The sequence below is a fragment of the Marmota marmota genome, unplaced genomic scaffold (genome assembly GCF_001458135.2).
Source record: "Marmota marmota marmota unplaced genomic scaffold, marMar, whole genome shotgun sequence".
Lineage (NCBI taxonomy): Eukaryota > Metazoa > Chordata > Mammalia > Rodentia > Sciuridae > Marmota > Marmota marmota.
Genome location: NW_026000240.1, coordinates 487,435 through 502,238, shown reverse-complemented (window position 1 = coordinate 502,238; position 14,804 = coordinate 487,435). Strand labels below are relative to the sequence as shown.

Below are 14,804 nucleotides of genomic sequence, written 5' to 3'. Positions count from 1 at the left end.
AAAAGTGACAGGATAATCTGAAGCAATGGAAGACTAATGTTTAAATATATTACAACAATGCAGGATTAGAGAAAAATGAACCTAATTAGTTTTATTTCTTTAAATCTTGACCTAATCTTATATAATAATTAATTACATAAATTAATCTTATATAATTATTCAAATTCTAGTGGCTGACAATATGAACAGTCATAAACATTATATTAACATTATTAAAAGGTATGTGTCTGGTCCTGGGGATTGAACCCAGGGCCTTGCTAGGCAATGCTCTACCACTGAGCTACATCCTACTTTTCTTAGTGTTTTAGTTATTGTCATTTGTGTTTTAAAACCATTTTAAGTAGAATACTGTTACTTTCTTTCAATTAACTACACCTACAGAAAACCTACTTATTTGAATCACAAAGCAATTACTAAAGATGGCTATTTATAGCAGCAATTCCTAATTATATATGAAGTACCCAGAAGAGGTAGCTTTCTGAAAGTTGGCTCTCCAAATCTTAAACTCTAAGTGGACTAAGTTTCATGGCATTCTGTCCTACTTTTGCTGTCTAAATGTGTGGCAGTAGCTTACCTATATATTTGAACAAAAATTCTTTAACCATTTCTTTCTAAGCTATCTATTACCTCCATAGTCCATGACTATTTAATCTAAAATGATCACTGCAGGGAAGAATCAACAAGGACAAACCCAACGAAGACTTTGAGTTTGAGTTTGTTTATAGAGTCATATGAGGAAAAATATCTGAATATCTGAATTGTTCCTGGCTTCTTATTATCACTTAAGTCCAGTTTTTTCTAATAAGATCTTCAGATCATGTAGTCCTCATTACTTTAACAGGATTCACATGGCCAAGTATATACAAAAGCTGGTGCAAACACTTACACACATGCATGTATAAGCACATCCACATTTCCAACACAGGCTACCTGAAAACATGGAGGCCATTGACACTGAGAGTCCGTTCTTTGACATGTGATTCAGGTTAGATCCTTCGCTATCATCTGTGTAATAATGATTATAAAAGGGGCCCTTTAGTTTTCTGACATGAAGTAACCTGATGAGATTGCCAATTCTATACCACATGTTCCAGAGATCAAAAGATGAAACAGCTTTTAGGAACTTACATCAAATAGGCAGATGCTCATTATAGCTTGGATAGTTACTGCTACTTCCCAAACTCATCTAGCCTCAAGGACCTTATAAGACAATGTTTTTGTTTTTTAATTTTTTGTTGTAGATGGACACAATACCTTTATTTTATTTATTTATTTTTATGAGATGCTGAGGATCTAACGCAGTGCCTCACGTGTGCTAGGCAAGTGCTCTACCACTGAGCCACAACCCCAACTCGACAATGTTCTTAATCAGGGGTGATGTTGGCAATATCTGGAGACATTTCTGACTCTCAAGTGGGGAGAGAAGTACTACTGGCCTCTGGTGGGCAGAGGCCAGAAATGATACTAAATATTTTACTATACAAGACAGTTCCTCACAACAAAGAATTGCACTGCATAGAAGATGAGAAACCCTGCCTTAAGGTCTTTTCCTTTAGGATTTTTATTCTGAACTAACTAGGGAATAAGTTGATTAAACATCTCCTAGGAGCCCACAACTGCAGCAATAGTTTTCCAACAGTAATGTACTGTATGTCTTCCCCTAGGCAACTTCCTTGTCAACTCAATTAGCTTCCCCATCCTCCTGCTTTGCTTCAGGAAACATATTTAGCCTCCAACTGGACTATTCCACATCTGATAAAGCAGTAAACTCAGAATTTGCCTTAATATTACCCTCATGAAATTCTGCTGCTGCTCTTGAAAGGGTGGAATCCTCTCACTTTCTTTTAATTTTGGAGATCAAGTCAATCACAACATTATGGCACAACAAAAAATAAATATATGGCAGGTGTGGTGGTACAAGCCTTTAATCCCAGTCACTTGGGAGGTTGAAGAAAGAGGACTGCAAGTTCAAGGTCAGCCTGGGCAACTTAGTGAGACCATGTTTATCCCTAATTCCTAGTATAGAGATCCTCAAACCCTTGGATTTTTCTAAGTCACAGAAATGTCTTTTATCATTAATAAAGAATCCCGTTCAGTCATACCCGAGTGTGTATTAATGAACTGACTCTTAGCAGGCACCCAGATAGTTTCAGGATGGGGCTGGCCACCAGAAGAACCAACTATATGATTAGTGAGTTGGAACTTTGACTTCCCCCTTTACCTCCATGGAAGACAGAGGGGCAGAAGATTAAGTTCAATTACCAATGGCCAATGACTTAATTAATCTTTTCCACATAATGAAACTTGGAACTACAAGGTTTGGGGGAGGTGCCTGGCAGGTAAACATATCCATGTGCTAAGAGGGTCGTGTACCCTGACTCCATAAAGACGGAGGTTCCTACACTAGGAACTCTTCAGGATCTTGCTTTATGACTTCTTCATGGGGCTATTTATTTGTATTCTTTATAATAAACTGAAATCATAGACATAATGCTTTCTTTTTTTTTTTTTTTTGATACTAGGGATTAAAACCAGGGCCATATTCACAGCCCTTTTTTTTTATTTTGAAACAAGGTCTCACTAAGTTTCTAATAGCCTTGCTAAGTTGCTGAGGTTGACCTTGAACTTGCAATCCTCCTCCCTCAGCCTCCCTATTTGCTGAGATTACAGGTGTGTGCCACCACATCTGGCAATATAGTGCTTTCCTAAGTTCTGTGAGTCATTCTGGTGAATTATTAAATCTGGAAAGGGGACATAGGAACCCCTGAATTCATAGTCAGCAGGGAAGAATGTGGGTGACCTCACTTGCATCTGGTATCTTAAGTGGGAACAATCTTATGAAATTGAGCTCTTAACTCATGGATCTGTGTTAACTCTAGGTAGTCAATGTCAGAAGTAAACTGGAGGAAAACCAGGTGGTGCCAGATGCAGAAACATTGCTGGAAAACCACAAACAAAAAATGGAGTTTTAAATGACTACCTATTAGAAATACCTGTAGAAATCAACTACATTAAGAAAAACACAGAAGGCTAGAGACCTAAAAAATGTGTGTTAAGTCTGATTTTCTGAGTGGAAAAAAAAACCTGACTACTTCATCTGGAGGTCTGTACAGATGAATGGGTTCTCTAACATGTAATAAAAAAATCTATTTACCCCATGTTACAATGTCATAATGGAGTATTATAGACACAATTCAGCTCTACCTGGAACTTACTCTTAGCTTCACCCATGGGGAAGAACTTATGTACTGGAACTATTTTTGTTTGTCTCACTGATGAGAACTTGAAGAAACCTATGATATGCAGGAATGGAACATTAATATGATTTAATACAACTGACCTCCTGGTTGGGAGCCCCTCTCCTTCTATATGCTGATACTTCTAATAAGAATCTATGATTCTGTTATAACAAGTTAGCACTTATGAGGTCAGAAATTAAAGCTCCACTTTGTGAACTTGATTTATTTTCCTTTTTGCTTCCTCCTCAATGATTCTTCTTGTCCTTTTGGTTGAGGGATATAATAAAGCTCCTTTTGAATAATTCAAAACAATTTTAGTTGTGTTATGGGGCATAAGAGGATAGGATTCTAATTTCATGAGGTATATGAACTAGAAGGAAGAATTACAATGCAAAAAAAGCATCAGGGTGACTTCAACTGTCAGCCCACTCCAACTGGAACATTTCCTTTCATGGTTCTTTTCTTTTCTGCTTAACCTATAAAGGGTATTTCCAGGTACATTGGCACATGCTGTAATCCCAGTGACTTGTGAGGCTGAGGCAGAAGATCCCAGATTCCAGGCCAGCCTCAGCAACTTAGCAAGTCCCTAAGCAACTTCGTGAGACTCTTTCTCAAAATAAAAAATAAAAAGGGCTGGGGATATAGTTCAATATCAAGCACCCTTGGGTTCAATCTCCAGTATACCCCCCAATTTTTTTCTAAAAATAGGTTTGGTTTGTTTTGGTGGAGTGAACCCATAAAGGGGTTTTGTTTCTAACATAAGAAGTTGTTCCTTTCAGTATCCCTAATGGGTTACAACATTCCCTAACGGACCTTAATGAAGAACTTCTACTTAGGGAGTTTCACAGCATATGATTCCAAATTGAAAGAAACAAATAACAAAAGCTCCCAGTAACAAAGTATCACTTCTTACCTTGGATTTCAAATTCATCAACTTCATCACCAGAGCCAGAATCAGAGAACTGTGCTGAATCACGGGAACTAAATTGGGAGCTACTGGAGGTGACCCGAAAGCCTATCAAAAAATAATAATAAAAACAATAACAATAAATAGAACAGAAAGAGATCTCCTGCTCCTCCCAATGTCACAGTAAAAGGTAACTGGTAGGACTTAAATGTATATCAAACCTTTGTTGGAAGTGAAGCTGTTGAAATGGAAACTAGCTCTTGTTGATTTATAACCTTAGAAGATTTCATGTAAATAGGAGGTACTAGTATTTGGGAAGTCAACCTGGAATCAGTGGTCTTAGTTCTCCTTACATCAGAAATCTATTTTGGAAGGAAGCCATTTCTGATGTAGGAAATGGATGAATTCTGGAATAAGTATTCTTAGTCTGGTAACAAAAATAGAACAAAGGGGATGTGAGGACAATCTGGCTTCCACATCTATCACCCCCATTGATCACCAGGGTTGATTCAGATGATCTGGCTGGCTAAGAAAGTGTCCCTTTCCTCACTGCTCCATGTGTGTCCCTCCCAAAGCTTCTTGCTCAAAGAGAACAATCGTCCCTGATAGAGGAGGAGCATCTTTGGTCAAGGGTATACAAGTAGCTGAGCTCCGCTGCTAGAACCTCCAAACAAGCTCTCAAAAACAGAACAAAGTCTGGGGTGTAGCTCAGCAGCAGAGAGCTTGCCTAGCATGCATGAGGTGGCATTGGGTTCGATCATCGGCACCACATAAAAGTAAATAAAATAAAGGCATTCTGTCCATCTACAACTACAAATTTTTTTTAAAAAATATAACAAAGTAATATCTTTCTGACAGTGACAAAACCTTGGTTTGGGTGTAATTCCCAAAGGAAGATCAGAAACGAAAGCCCTCAAGGCACAGAACTTGTCTTGAAGCCATGAAGAAGCAGGAACAAAAATGTGTTTATAGGCCTCACTCACTTCCTTGCTCAGTCTCCTGGTATATAGGGAGCAGATTCTTGGTGCGGATCTGCTGGCGCCGAAGGCGGATCTTCTGTTTCAGTTCCTGGATTTCTTTATCACTGTCTTCTTCTTCTACTTCCTCTTCTTCTAGGCATTGGCTCATCATGTTGCACTTCATTAGCTCGATGGCAGCAATCAAGGACTCTGAAATGCTGAAGTGTGCATTCTCCTATGGGAAGGCAAGCACCAAAGAAGTTGTATGTTAAGGAACTAAAAGTAAGCTGGGCACATGGCACACACCTGTAATCCCAGTGGCTTGGGAGGCTGAGGCAGGAGCATCCAAGTTCAAAGCCAGCTTCAGCAACTTAGAGAGGTTCTAAGCAACTTGGCGAGATCCTGTCTCTAAATAAAAATATAAAAAGGGCTGGGGATGTGGCTTAGTGGTTAAGTGCCCCTGGGTTCTATCCTTGGTACCAAAAAATAAAAGAAACTAAAAGTATTCAATGCCTCACTTATTATAATGCTGGAAAGCAGACCTTCCAAGGCATGCACTCCTCTTATCAAAAACACCCAGGGGAAATGCATACTTCTACTATAAGGAAAGTAGATGACAAGAAAATCTGTTCTAAATTCTCTTTGCTATCTTGACCATGCATGCCTGTTCCATTTTATACATAAAAATGAAATGAAAATCTCAGCTGGTCAGCCCAAGACCCCATGCAGCATTAAGTACCCCATGCGGTCCCATTTCAATTTCAACAAGAACTATCATGAACCAGGAAAAATTTAGCAAAATTTAGACACAAGAATGTATTGGTGGGAAAGAACTGCTCAGAGAGAAGATGGTGGTTCACAGAACCACTACAGCGGATAATAAAACACAAAACACTTCAATTTTCCTTAAAGAACATAGGGCTAAACAATATCTCTGATACTGAAGGGGTGAATGTATTTATAAATCAAGGAACAGTTATCCACCTTGACAAACCTTCAGTGCAAGCATCTCTGGTAACAAACATTTTCACCATTATAGGTCATGGTAAGACAAAGCAGCTGACAGAAATATAATATGTTAAACCAGCACAGTACAGACAGTCTGACTAGTTTAAGGAAACTGGCTGAAGCTCTGCCCAGCTGTGGATGGAAAAGCACTTGCCACTGGAGAAGATGGTGATGGTGATAAAGTTCCAGATCATTGGAGAATTTTGATGAGGCTTTTAAGAATGAGGCAAGTTGAATTGAGTCAACTTCTGAAGAAGAAAAAACTTGAAGATGTTACAGGAAGTTGCTATTTATCTTATGCTTTTTAAAATTGTTTTGTTTATGGACTTGATAAAATCTAGCACTCTACTATTTTTTTTTCTTTTTCTTTTCTTTAGGTACCAGGGATTGAAGCCAGAGGTGCTTAACCACTGAGCCACATCCCCAGCCCTTTTCATTTTTTATTCTGAGACAGGATCTCACTAATTTGCTTAGGGCCTTGCTGAGCTGCTGAGTCTGGCTTTGAACTTGTGATCTTCCTGCCACAGTCTCCCAAGCTTCTGGGATTACAGGCATGCACCCAGCTTCTCTAATATTTTTAAGCACAACCTGCTAGGACACTGCAGTTCTTTTTAGTTTTTGCTTATATGTAATTCATTTTTTTGCAGTTAAATAAGCTGAAGAAGCCTAGGAATAAAGTGTGAAAAGTTCTTTGCCTAGCAAAGGAAAAAAGAGAAGATGCCCAGAAATTTCAACCAGGCTCTTTTCCAAGTTCATATACTCACACATGAAGTATTAAGGTCAATGTTTTCAAGATATGAGTGTTTTGTTATCTAAAAAATGCTGCATAGTTGTTATTTATTATGTATCTGAGCCTAAGCATGAAATACAGAAGTCCTGGAAATAGAATTTATCTAAGGTTCCAGGATAGAAGAAACAATAATCATGTGCCTAAAATTGAATGTTTCTCTGCCCAGCACAGCTTCTAGGATAAAACTGCTAATATTTTGGACTTGTTGAAAAGCACACACTTCCTGAGGAGTTCCTCAGAAACAGAAATTGCTGGACTTTATATTTACTGCAGGCTATACTCATGACACTGCTATAAACCTAAAATCTCTTTCAAACAAATGGCATCACAGATCCTCAGGCCAAATCTTCCAACGAATGAGTTCTTCATCAGACCCTTTGATTCCTCACCTTTTCAAGGTCTGCGCAGCTACCAAAGTCTTGCTCAGAGAGATAGCTGATGAGGGACTGTCCTTCTGATGGTCTTCGGAACATGCCCTCTCCTGAGCACAGGTACTGACCACCCTCTGTGGGAAAATGGAATGTAGATATAAAAAGTTCTGTCTCAAAAAGCAAATATGTAACAGCTAAATTTAGACTTCTTCAAGAAGTCTTAAGATTTTTTACCACTAAAGTGCTCTCATGTCTTCCCAAATAATGAGGAATTAGAGGTAAGGTATCTATCTTCTAATAGAATTACTCAGATTCTTAAGAGTCCCAGAGCACTACTAAGCCTCTTGGTTGGAGAATGGTGAACTACATGGAGAGAGTCCAGAGACAATACTTACACTATCTAAATTTATAGACGACATACTCTCCCTCCTACTCCACACTCACAAAAATCTAAAAACCCATGCTGAGAGTCAGAAAAGGACACTAGTAACTTCCTTTTGTACATGACTTCCATGTGAAACTTGTCTTCTGGTAACTAAACCCAGATACTCAAAGGCCTCTTTTCAAATTCCCTCTCACCCTCTCAGACAGCCATTCCATCTGGATCAACAGAGACGTGCCGTGATAATACCTACAACATAAGAGACAGTGGGACCCCAGAGTCAGAGGGGTCCAAGAGAAATGGCAGGTGACTATGATTTCTAGCACAGGGGTTGAAGAAGGGGTGGTCAGACTGCACAGTGCGTACCCTCCACAGAGTTGAGATGAGCACAAAAGCTGATGCTTTAGCAGGCAGGAGGAGAAAGCAAAGAAAAGACACCATTTCATCCCTAGCCTTCCTAGTACTCACTTACCATACTCCAGGTACAGAGAGTTGGGTGTGCTGACTTCACTACTCTGAACAGAGAAGGGAAAGGGGCCTCTTAACTTCGACTTATCATTGCAGGATTCTAGTGTCAGTGACCACACCAGGAAGTAAAAACACACACAGAAGTAAGCAACAGATACATTCCCAATCTGGAGTTTCAACATTTAACTGCTACCATTCCCAAAGCCCACCTAAGAAGGAAAAGGGTAGCATATTAATAGTTAACAGCCCAAGAAAACAGAACACGTAGAGGAAAGGAATGGGAAATCAGTTGGAAGAGAGAAAACATGATCTAGAATGGGACAACACAAAGGTGAAAAGTATCAAATCAAAATGAATCAATTTAGTTATTTGCCATCCAACCAAATGTTTCTAACCACTTCACAAACTAATTTAGCAAATAGTCTATAGGTTGTTAAGGTTGTAGCTCAGTGGTAGAGTATTTTCTTGGCATGCATAAGTGAGGCCCTGGGTTTTGATTTTGTTTTATCCCCAGCACCAAAAAATAAAATAAAATAAAACAAGAGAGAGAGAGAGAGAAAGTCTTCAGATGGTAAAACAAACACAAGCACATTAAAATTTTCTGGTACATTGACACTATATTTTTTAAAAGATATCAGAAGGTAAATTTACATTCACTAAGGAATAAAAAAAAAACCAGCTATGTTCTTAACAGCAGCATCAAGGCAGTGCTGAAGAAGCTAAAGACAATGGCCTTGAAATCAAAGGGCTCAGTGACTGGAAAAGGAAGACAGAGGTTTCATGATAAGGTTGGCAAAGCAGGAGGTGCCTTGGAATAAGACTAGTAAGAGCTGGAAGTGGAAAAACAGCAGCAGGCAGGGATTACAGGAAATGGGAAATTGATATTCTCCAAAAAGAAACACAGAATTTCTAGTGCCAGAGGGAAAAGCAGGTAGAAGAGCAGGTGGATGCCTAAGAAATGAGCAGGGTGCTCTGGGAAGATGAATGATTGAGACACATCTAACCTATTTCCATGGAAAATGGTACCAACTTGTCTGCTGCTCCTATTGCAAAAAAAATGCTACTACATGGTAAGAGAAATCAGCTTTCTCCTTGGGCCTCAGAGACTTCTGGTAGCCCTAGTAGTGGGCTCTGCTCCTCACCACCAACTGGGGACAACCTAGCAGTCACCATGAAACCTTGGTAAGAAACCATGTCTTGGAAGGAAATTTTTAGATTCCAAACACAACAGAAACCTTACTTCTTTTTTTTTTTTAGAGAGAGAGAGAGAGAGAATTTTTAATATTTATTTATTTTTTTAGTTATTGGCGGACACAACATCTTTGTTTTGTATGTGGTGCTGAGGATCAAACCCGGGCTGCATGCATGCCAGGCGAGCATGCTACCGCTTGAGCCACATCCCCAGCCCCGAAACCTTACTTCTTTACAAGATATGGCTATTCAGCCTTTGCACATTGAGTACACTACCTCCTAATGCTGCCCACCCAATTAATTCTTAGCATTTCCTTACACTCACTCAAAATCTGTCTTCTTATAATTTCTCATCCTCTTAAGAACAAATATGCTCTTCTAAATGATGATTCTGCACACTTTATTTCCTCTTAAACTTTCTCTTTTCAGAGTACCTAGATACCTAGCAGCTTCACTCATTACCAGGAGGCCATGGTTTTCAGTCCTTTCTCACCACTGTCTTGCAGACACATTACTACAGCATTAATATTTTCATGAATCACAGTACCCAGAATACAACACAAATGTTTGAGTTTTACATGCTCAAAGCCAATGATCTGGAATACAGGAGACACTACCATGAAAACCAAAGAAACAGATTCAAGTCACTAGAAAAATGTGCAATGGTTGGAATAGAGTATGGGAACTCACAGGGTTATGAAAACATATGTAAGAAAAAGGAAATGGGACTCTGGACAGGCAAAGAACATGCAAGTGTATCCAAAACCACAGAAAGGGGATAAAACACATTCTGGTGTTAAGTCAAGGAAAATAAAATAATCCACAGTAAGTATTCAGTTAAAAGAAACATTCTGTCACTGATTCATCAAGAGGCCTTAGATAAATAGTAGGTCTTTGTTTTACCTTTGGGCAAAAATTAATCACTAAGTCTTGATTCTGCCTCCCAGAAGCTGATGGGAAACTGAAGGAGGCATATAGAAGTTGTGAGAAGAACATATATCACATTAAGTATCACTGTCATTTTACAGACAGGTCCTAACATCATAACAGGACCAGACTAGCCAGACTTGATTTGACACCAGACTGTAAAAAGACATTTTCAACTAAACAAGGGGATCACAAAGGAGCAGAAGGGAGAGAAGGTAGAGGACTGGCTCCCAAACCTGCAATGGGATCTTCAACTATAATGGTGATATTCCTGGGGCCTCCTGTAGGTAAACAGACAAGTATAGAGAAGAGTCCAGACAGAGCAAACAAGATTAGAGAAAGAGAGGAAAAAACCAAAAACAAACAAATAAAAAAACTATGTCTTTTACCTGGCAGAGGTGGGGACATAACTCCAAAAGGGAACCCCAGTGCTAAAGGAAGGATGACTTGTACAAGAAGCTACACATGACCCATACTCCCTCGGACCCTTCTGCAAGGTTTTCACAGGCTCCCTTTTCCCATGCAGGTTACCATGGTTTCTGGAATCCATGTGGATTCAAGAATGGGGGCAGGGAAGTTTTACATGCTCAAAGGCCAATGACCTGGAATACAGTAGACACCAGGCCTAAAGTATAAGATGTGACATGAGGATCTAACCCAAGCACACTCTTCACATCTAAGAAAGCTCATGGGAAGACAGGCTTTGATTTGGAGACTTTTTCTTTAAAAGTTCCAATAAGTCAAATTCTTGAGGAAAAAACAGAGATAAAATTTGCCATTTGGAAAGTTTCAGATGCGGCCCTTAGGTTCTTTTCTTTCTAAAAATTACAGAGAAGCAATGGCAGCTCCAGTTGCTAAGGGAATCCTTTTTATCCTTAATTAAAAAAATTTTTTTTTATATTTTATTTCTGGAGTTTTCTGACCCGGAACGGCCTTGCTGTTATGGAGATTCTGCTATAAGTGAAATCCAAACAAAGTCTGCCAGATACCAACAACCCAGGAAGGATGATGGCAGGGAGATGGCAAAAGCAATGAAACCCACCTTCCCCAGGTCTAGGCTGCTCTCTGCTCACCTAGTGTTAAGGGAATAGCATTCCCAGGGGCCAGGGTCTCTTTACCTGTCCTTCAGCCCCACCAACTTGGTTACCAGGTCCTATACTTATATTCCTAGTTTTAATTAGGAAACCCTAATATCACTCTGCTTCTCTCATATTGGTATTATATCCTGACCAAAGTTCCAAGGAATCACAGGAAGGGGAGGAATTTAATGGGATTATTTTTAAAGCTCTTTAATATACTCCCTTAGTTCAAGAGATCATTTAAAACTTGAAATGTGATGAGTCACACTATCCTCTGATACCAAGGAACTAATATATCCAGGAAAGTATTCAGTATTTAGCAATATATAAAGGAATAAACATAAATATATTCAAACATTTCTTGATTATCAGTATTACATTCCAAAGTTCTCTCTTTCACTATAAAGCAGAATCTCATGTCATCAGAAACATAACCTCTTTCGGGTGCTTGGAAAGCCATAAGAACAAATGTTCCCTTCCACTCTAAAGTCAAGGGGTCATCTTGCTAACTAGTGGTTGGTGTGCACCATTACCTGGGGCTCCTCTGGAGGCAATGTTGGTATCTGAATGGGAACGAATATGGCTCTTCTTTGTCCCACTGGAGATAGTGACAGTCTGCCCCTCTGAGAAGCTAGATCTTCGAAGGACATTGGACAGCTGACTCTGCCCCCCACCCTCTTGGTCCCCTAAAGAAGAAGAAGCAGAATCTGGCTTCTGGGAGCTACCAGAGGAGAACAAATTGGAACTGCTACTTTCAGCATTGCTGCTGTGACTCTGACAGCTGGCAGTCCGGCCATGGGGGTCCAGGTTGCCAATGGCCAGGTACTCAGGTCCCTCACTGGCATCGCTTGGCGAATCATTCTGGCTGCTAACCCAGGATGCCTCTATAGGGCTGGTCAGAGTGCTGGAGCTCATCTCATTTGGGGTCAATGCAGAATCCCTGGCTACTGCAGAGTCTGAAAGCTCGGGAGCTTGGATGGTTTGATCCTCTGCTAGTGAGAGCTGTCCTCTGCTTTCTTGAGGTTTCTGGGGAATGCTGGAGAGGGAAAAGGAAGTAGATCTTCTTTCTAAAATATAAAAAATAAAGAATAAGGGAAAGGAAGGTAAGCTAACAATAAAAATAAAAATTAAAAAGAGTATCTATTACCTATAAGCCATAACACATAAAAAACTTGTATAAAATTTTCTACTAAATCTAAAAAAGAAAAAAATAAAGATTTTTTAAAAAAGAGTAATCTAGAGGTCTACAGTATGCATGAAAGGCTTCTCCACAACTTAAGACCAATTCTCTATCATTACTGGGTGCTGAGGACAGATGTTACTTCAGAAAAGGTAAGTCAATTAAAGTGAAAAATTATTTAGAAGCAGCTAGGTCAAGATCCTGGGCTCTCGAGATAGAGGCTTTATGTCCTGTTGTTATGTACTCCTCATCTGCAAAATGAGCAATAATAATAACACCACCTCCCTCACAGGACTGTTTTAAGAATCAAATGAGATACTACATATAAACAGATTATAATAGAGATCAGCATGTTGTAGGCACTCAAAAAATGTTAGCAATTATTAAATGCCTTCTTTCACTGTAGATTAGAAACTCAAAATAATCAAAAAACACTATAATATACCCATAAAAATGTGAGGGAAAAAAGAATCTAAAAATCTCTCTTTCCTCTATTACTTTTTTTTTTTTGTGTATGTGGTGCTGAGGATTGAATCCACAGCCTTGTGCATGCTAGGCAAGCACTCTACCAACTGAGCTATATCCCCAGCCCCCCTCTATTACTTTAATTATGTTATATTTGCTGCTATATAACTTTTTAAATATATATGAAGTTTGACAACCTATACCAACTCAAGTCTCAATTCCCAGTCTGTGAGCACTTACAAAGTCCTCTACTTTCCAGGCCTGGAGATACATGGAACCACCACCCCTTCCTGCATCCATACCTGAACTGTGGTTGGGCACAGATTGGTGGAGACCAGAGGAGGACCCAAAGTAGGAATGCTGAGCATAGCTGGTTGGAGGGGTACATGTAGAACCAGGCAGAGCTGTCAGGCTCTGGCTCTTTGTTACCAGCAGTGGGCTCTCGTGCTTTCTGGCAAACTAAAACAAAACAAAACATTTGTCAGAGTCAAGGATAGAGGCCCTTACAGGAGAGGCAGTCAATACTTCAGAAATGCTGATAAAAGCTGGCCTTTGGCAGCAAGCCTGGACTAGAGCCAGATCCTATAAACATAGCACAGCTACCTTCTAATACAGCATAAACTGAAACTGTGAAGTCCTGCTGTACACCACAGCTTCTGCAATGGAATCCTTCTAGGTGGTCTAAGTAGATGGGGTAAGCTTATTATAGGTAATAAAATTTTCTTTATACCCAAGGAAAAAAAAAGTCCCATGTACCATTAACCTATACTAGGTATGACACTGTAAACCAACTCCGAATTCAGAACTAACCTTCTTCTCCCCAGCTCTTCATCAAACCTGCATTAAGGAGGTATTTACTCAGACCAAGGGCCATAAGGACTTAAAAAACACCTACACCTCCCTACCCCACTCCTACTTCCCCCACAGCAAATAAGACCTAAGCTTAGATTTTTCACTTCAATAAATTTTTCGTTTGTTTGTTTGTTTTTGGTATAGGGTACTTAACTACTGAGACATATCCCCAGCCCTTTTTATTTTTTGTTTTAAGACAGGGTCTTGCTAAGTTACTGAGGCTGGCCTCAAACTTGGGATCCTCTTTTCTCAGCCTCTCATGTTTCTGGCTTCAATAAGTATTTAATGGGGGCTTCAATAAGTATCTAATTCAGTGGTAGAACCCTTGCCTACCATGTAAGGCCCTAGGTTTGATCCCTAGCACAATATAAACAAAGAAACTTAATGGTACCTCTTTGTTTTTTAAATATTTTTAGAAATGGAAATCTTAGGAACTAAGAGGTAAAGCTTAGTGGTAGAGCACTTGCTTAGCATGTAAGAGGTCCTGGGTTTGATCCCCGGCATCACACACAAAAAAATTAAAATAAAAATGAAAGTCTTTCCATTCACAACTGCCTCTGTGAAGAAGTCATTTGCTACTGTGAATTAAATCATGATGAGGTCTGGGGCCCAGCACAGACATGGATAATTCCTTGCCCTCTTTACCATAGATGCATCAATCTGAGCCAGGAGGCGGGGGTTGTTCTGTTCCACAGCTTCCAGGCATTGAAGCATGGCTGTGACGTGGGCATCGCTTAGCAGGAAAGCAGTATCTGGGAAGAGAAAAGTTATCATAGAGATGAAATCCAGCAGGGAGAGCTTTGGCCTCCTTGAATGGCCCTGGGAGAGAGAGAAGAGAAAGAAAGTAAAAAGAATTGAGGAGAAACATTCCACTGAAGGGAGAAAGGGAATTAGGGACAAGTAAAGTATAGGAGAAGCTAAGCCATGTCCAGTAAGCAAAGAGCTCAAGATAAGAGGCTTCAAAAAAAAAAAAAAAAAAAAAAAAA

General features: G+C 39.6%; 1 protein-coding gene and 1 pseudogene across 4 annotated transcripts in view; one reads left to right on the top strand and one right to left on the bottom strand.

Annotated features, from left to right (window-relative positions):
- The window catches only part of Rubcn (rubicon autophagy regulator), a 66,988-nt gene that overhangs the window by 17,045 nt on the left and 35,139 nt on the right, over positions 1–14,804 (bottom strand). For all 4 annotated transcript variants that reach the window (XM_048794247.1, XM_048794246.1, XM_048794245.1 and 1 more), the window contains 8 exons: positions 14,464–14,570; positions 13,269–13,425; positions 11,855–12,388; positions 10,479–10,523; positions 7,293–7,408; positions 5,130–5,340; positions 4,153–4,254; positions 931–1,005 (listed from right to left, as the gene is read on the bottom strand). In XM_048794247.1, coding sequence (XP_048650204.1) covers positions 931–1,005; positions 4,153–4,254; positions 5,130–5,340; positions 7,293–7,408; positions 10,479–10,523; positions 11,855–12,388; positions 13,269–13,425; positions 14,464–14,570 — 1,347 coding nt within the window. The remainder of the gene's footprint in view (positions 1–930; positions 1,006–4,152; positions 4,255–5,129; positions 5,341–7,292; positions 7,409–10,478; positions 10,524–11,854; positions 12,389–13,268; positions 13,426–14,463; positions 14,571–14,804) is intronic.
- On the top strand, positions 5,691–6,544 carry LOC107143075 (annotated as a pseudogene).